This window comes from Abramis brama, assembly GCF_963993115.1.
Source record: "Abramis brama genome assembly, chromosome: 2".
Taxonomy (NCBI): Eukaryota; Metazoa; Chordata; class Actinopteri; order Cypriniformes; family Leuciscidae; genus Abramis; species Abramis brama.
In genome coordinates, this window is record NC_139964.1 from 22,594,611 (window position 1) to 22,600,929 (window position 6,319).

Genomic DNA, 6,319 nt, shown 5'->3' on the forward strand with positions numbered 1-6,319 from the left:
GTTTTTGTACAAAAACCCCCCCAAACAAATATATACGAAAAAAAAACTTTTTTTCAACTCTCGTTCTGAGCCTCTGTCTGAAATGATCAGTTTTTAAGGCGCGACTCCTTTAACCCTCTGGGGTCTGAGGTGTTTTCTGGGCCTTGGAGGTGTTCTGACATGCTCTGACATTTGTGGTTATTTCTGTTACTTGTGACATTTTCATGGCTAAAGTCTAATTACACTGTATTCAGCACAAACTCTGCTACAATAATATATCAGCAGCATGTGTGTAAAAGTTTGTTGTTTTGAGATAATGACATTTATGCATGGTTTGTGAAAATACAAAAAAAAATTCTCACTGAAATAAGGTCATGAAACCCATACTGATTATTTCTTCACAAGACTTTTGAAAATTGTATGACGTAGCCTAGAATATTTGCTCTAAAACTATGTGGAAATCACCCTGACTGCTCATTCAGATAAGACAATATATTGATTTAAACATTTTACGACGTGTTTTGTGTGAAAAAGCTTTATGCGGGAGCTCATTAATATGTAAGCTTTTCACACCTGAGAAAGACAAAGACCCTCCCCTAACGGCCCTATTAGGAGCTATCAGGCCCTATCATTCTGAGCAACCTTGCACAAAGAATGAGGAGATTTAAAAAAGAATGGCTTTTAAATTTTTTGGATTTATTTACAACACAACATAATCCAAAGATACAAAACAAATGACAAAAAAGCACTCATTGAAAACAATTATCCAAAGACAGAGACCTTTGTGCCATTCCTAAAAACATTGTACATACCTTTCATTTCCAAGGTGTTTGATTTTCACTTTACCATGTTCATGTACAGAGACTCATGTGAATGTTGAAGTCCTCAGTGGCATCTGGGCCCTGAAAAAAAAAAAAAAAAGTGAACATACTGATATCAAGAGAAAGGCCTGCACGATTTTGGGAATAAATTTTAGATTTTTCTGGTTAAAATTGCTTTTTAAAATTCACAGAATACACACACACACACAAATGTTTCCAACAATATATAATATAATGAACACCAGGTTTGTTGTGCCTTGTAGGCATTGGCTATGCGCAGTGCTGCATAAAATAATAATAACAATAACCATAGCAGCCTATAAATCTTCCAAAATATTTCAGTAACAACTAAGCTAGAGAAAAATATATTGATTATCATATGTTACTTCAAATGTTTCCATTCGTTGTGATGATATGAAATGAGATAATAGTAAAAACATGAAGCCGTTTGGTGCTTTTCAAACGCGATCGCGATCCAAAATATGATACATTCAAACGCGATCGCGCTCAAATATAAAACATTATGGTTACCATATACATATCTACATTTGAGCAGATATCCACAAACACAGTAACAGTAAACACGGGTCTAAATATTATAATATTCACCATATATCTAGCAACAGTTCAACTGCAATGTGAAATTTATGCAACAATAACAAACTAATATGTAAGAATTTCTTACCTTACATCTTTCTTGTCTTCAAATCGCGTTCTTCTTCTTCTGAGGTAATTCCAATGTAAGCTCACGGCGCGTCTTTCAAACTCGACGAAAAGCAGAGACTTGTGAAGTGTTTTGGTGTTTTGTTTTTGAGGTAATGAGCGCGATTGCGTTCCATGTGGAGATTTGCATGTGAATGTCTTTTGCGCGCATGGGCGTGTTCAAATTAAAAAATAATTAGGAAGCGTTTGAGAAGCTGGACATCTTGTTGGTTTTATACAAATTACTTAAACAGAGAATATTTGTTTTCAGTTTGAATCCGATCATTTAAAAGTACACACTTAAATGTTTATAAAGGTATATGGCTCATAAATGTGTGACAAGTATTCGCTGAGTTTTGTTTGTTTATAGACGTGCTCAAGAAAAAAAAGTTCACCGCGACGGAGAGGCAGAAAGCACACCCTGTTTATTTTCTTTATTTTACAAAAGCACAAAGTTTTGGTTTGATTGTAAGTGGACACATACAAAAGTAAAAATATCACAGATTCTTTTTTTATATTTCTTTTTTCTGTATGACCATAAATGACGGAGTAATTTAAGTTTATAGTGCTACAATGTGAAGAAAATCCGGCAAAACGCGCCGGCGCGTTTGCCGACCTCAGAGGGTTAAGGCTGGTCAGTAAACGCTAGGGCTGGGTAAAAAATATCGATTTCTCGATTTTAATCGATTCTCATTTTTACGAAACGATATCGATTCTTAAATCCCAAGAATCGATTAGTCATCCTGTTTTCAGTGATGAATGAATGGAATATTGTTGCGCGCATTCCCATTCAATAAATCGCAATAATCTTTGTGCTTTGTTATTATTAATATGAAACAAAGTCTCAGATTTCAAATTACGTCCATTTTCTTATGAAATTCAAAAACAAAAATACCGTTTTGGCGCTGTGGCGTGAGATCGCTCTTGCTCATCTCTAGAGAAGCAGCAGCGCGGAGCGCACACAATCTTCTCTTCCGCCTTAATAATATCCATTACAGCGCGAGATAAACATGAATGAGCATCTGAAAGTGTGTTAGAAGATAGAGTACAACTTATCGAAGTCCGTATCATGTCACATGGAATCGCTCAATCAGTGTTTCAACCGTAGAAAGACGTTAGTAAACAATGTCATGTAACGTCACATTTACCTCAGAAAAAACATATCCAGTGACCATAAACTCGTTAGTCAGCTAGAAAAATTAGAGAGGAGCATTTTGTTAAACATATGCACAATATTACATATTCATTATAATTTTTAATGTTCTTCAATATTTAATGCATGTTTGAATAAATCTGGAAAGTTTTTTTTATGACAGCCACCATTTAAATTTGTATATAATTTCATATAACTTTATTATTATAAAAATAAATAAGTGTATTTTAAGTGTTTGTATACAAATCAGTTATTTTTTACCTTCAATATTATAGTAGGCTAATGAAGCCTATAGGCTACAACTGACTCCCATAGTTTACAGCATTAGTTAAGAGATTTGTTTTCCTTGAGAAAATTTGCAATGTATACCTGATATCCAAAATAATCGATATTGAATCGAATCGAATCGAAATCGAATCGAATTGCAAGCTTGTGAATCGAAATCGAATCGAATTGTGAAATTTGTGTCAATACCCAGCCCTAGTAAACGTCCACTGTTATGATTGGTCTATATGATCTTTATAAAACCGTCATTTACAGACAAAGCGGTTTGTAATGCAGCGATTACATTGAGGCTCGTTCACTAAACAAAATGCTCCGAACAAACGTATAATCCTCCAATGTGATTCTGGACGCCATTCAAATAAAGCATCCACTTGTTTCCGACGCTGGATCCTCTGAAGTCTGCACACTTAATAATTATTGCTCATTGTTAATGTTAGTTAGTGCATTAACTACACTCTAAAAAACACTGGGTTAAAAACAACCCAATTTGGGTTGTTTTCAACCCAAGGGCTGGGTAAATATAGGACAGAACACATGTCGGGTTAATTTTACTCGGCGAATAGGGTTCTTTATTTAACCCAGCATAATGGGTTGATTTCATTTTTACAGTTTTTTTTTTTTTTTTTTTACTTCCTCCAAACTTAAAAAAAAAAAAAATACTCCACACAACCACTGGTTTGCATGATAATCCCTTTATTTTTTTTAATCATATTTTACAGTATAGCATTATTGATATTGTTGATTTGCATAAAATTAAACGATATACAGAACATTAAAGAATTTATAGATACAAAACACGTACACAAACCTGCATTTTACCAAAGACACGCAGCAATTTGACGAAGCTTTACTGCTCTCTCCTGAAGAGGTTGCAAAAAGCCTGCAATAAATAACTCAACCCCTGGGTTGTTACATCTGACCCAGGATCTGGGTAACACAAAAACTACCCAAACACTGAAAAAATAACACTGAAAAAATGACCCCAAAATGCTAAAGCCAGGATTTAGGTAGAACAAATAACCCAAGTTTTTTTTTTTAGAGTGTAACGTTAATGGGACCTTATTGTAAAGTGTTACTAATATATTACATTTTAAGGAATGGTGTTAGCATTGAGTCTTTAAAATATCATTATTCTTTTTGAGGTTTCATCATGTTTTTTTTTTTTTTTTTGTGCCGATCCGCAGCTTCAAAGGAACATCTTGGCGTCGAACCCTCGGGTGACCCGTTTCCACATTAACTGGGAAGCAACGATGGACAAGATGGAAGATTCGGAGAATGTAGACCCCGCCCCCAACACCATGCTCCCGCCCACTTCCATGCCCGGCAAAGCCCCGCCCCTCGGACTCATGCCCGACAACTCCATGGACTGCTTATAGAACTGACACACAACAACAACCTCATTCATAAAGTAATAAATGTGTTGTCTTGTATTTATACACATACATGTTCTCTCAGTTGTGATTGGACACAGTCAGGGACTTTTCAGGCCTTTTCTTGCACTTCCTGTCTCGAACAGCAGGGGGTGGGGCCTACAACACGGGGGCGGAGCCTGCCGCAGGGGGCGGGGCCTACAGCACCAGCAGACACACGGACTGTTTCTTCAGTTTTCCTCTGGTGCGCATCACTAGTGGAAACATGTTCAGGTCATGAAAACACGTTTCAGTCACATTTCTCTGCGCAGTTAAAAAAAAATCATATTTAGCTTAAATACAATGAAGCATTTTTTGGATTTGTTTACAAATATTTCCCCAATTTTGTCTTTATTATAATGCCAAACAAGCTCATTTTCATCACTGCAATGCAAAAATGATTATCATAAAACATTTTATTGATGCTATAATAATAACTGATGTAAATTGTAAATGCATAATGATAGTGGATACTGTAATAACAAATCACCAAGGAGAATTATAATAATAACATCTGTAAGCTTTGATTTTCTTTTAATTCTGGAGTGAAATGTGACTGACGTGTTTCTGTGAGATTCACGCTGTGATTCTTTACGGTCAGAAATCAGCAGCTTTTCTGGGAGCGTTTCTCTCGGATGCGATCGGAACTCCTCACAAATCCAACTCGGTTTCTGTTTTGTTGGAGTGAGATTATTTAGAGAAGTGTTTCGGTTTTAATCTAAATGCCTGGTTTATATTGGTATTTTTGTTGCCTTCTTTTTCTTCTCATGTGATTTTTGTTGATAAAGTCTTCGCCTGAATAAATATTAACTTTTGTCTTTGTAAAGCTGTCTTTGGTTTTCTCTGCATCCTCTCGCTCTTTCATACGGATACACACCCTGTGTGTGTGTGTGTGTCTTTTTATGATGTTGCTAGGCAACAGCTATTAGAGATGGCACTTTGGGCTGCTCCACCTTTGATCCACACATCACATCAGACAACTACTCTTCCTTTCATCCCTCCATCCCTCCTCTCTTCTCTGTCCTCTGATGTGTGTGTGGAAATATGCAGACTGTGGGTCAGAGGGGCTGTGGACGAGAGTCAGGTGACGCCCACATCATAATGTGCATTCAGGAATTCATATTTACCACTCATGAGCAGAAACTTATAAAGCTTCAGAAAATACAACATTTTTGAGAGTCTTTGCTTTGTTTAAAAAAAATTGAGATTGTATATGTATGTATGTGTGTATATATATATATATATATATATATATATATATACACACACACACACACACACACACACACACACACTGGTATATATGTATATGTTTTTCCCATTTTATTTGAAGTTAAAGTTTTAGTTTAAGGTTTTAGTAAGAAAATAGATATTTCTTTTAAAAAGGTCTATATAGTATTTATTTAGTTTAGTTTTAGTTATTGCAGTGCAAGTTAAACTAATTAAAAATGAGAAATGTAGCTGAAATAAATATAAATTTAAAGGTAAATTTTGTAACTTTTGGCCTGTGGTTAAAAAAACTGCATGCATTTTGTGGAAGAACATTGTTTCTGTTGTGCTTCGGCTCTGCATGACTGCATGAATATGAACCTTCACAATAGATCATGCTTTACAGTGAACTCTGTTAGAGAGGTACATGAACATTTATCTGTTCAATAAAATAGCTTACCTGTTGAGTAATAAAAACGTTAATTTTGTAAATTTTTAAAGTCCCCCTGTGGTGAAAATCCAGCTTTTAATGTTGTTTATATGTCTATGTGGTGTTTTTAATAGGCTTTAAGACAAACCATGTGCAAATTCATAAGTTGACACCATTTCTGAGTATTTTCTCCTTAAGTGAACCAAAGACAGTCTCAAAAACACGGTTTGAAATCGCTGGAGTTTCTGACGGATGAGGCAAGGGTGTCGAGTTACATTCAAGATATTTTAATTCATGAATATGTAATTTTGGTGATCAAATGTGAGTTTTA

The 6,319-nt window shown here is 35.4% G+C and overlaps 1 protein-coding gene across 1 annotated transcript in view; it reads left to right on the forward strand.

Moving 5' to 3' along the window:
* The window catches only part of asf1bb (anti-silencing function 1Bb histone chaperone), a 14,870-nt gene extending 9,695 nt beyond the window's left edge, over nt 1–5,175 (forward strand). The window contains exon 4 of the mRNA XM_084106518.1: nt 4,125–5,175. Coding sequence (XP_083962644.1) covers nt 4,125–4,316 — 192 coding nt within the window. The 3' untranslated portion in view covers nt 4,317–5,175. The remainder of the gene's footprint in view (nt 1–4,124) is intronic.
* Nucleotides 5,176–6,319: the final 1,144 nt, after the last annotated feature.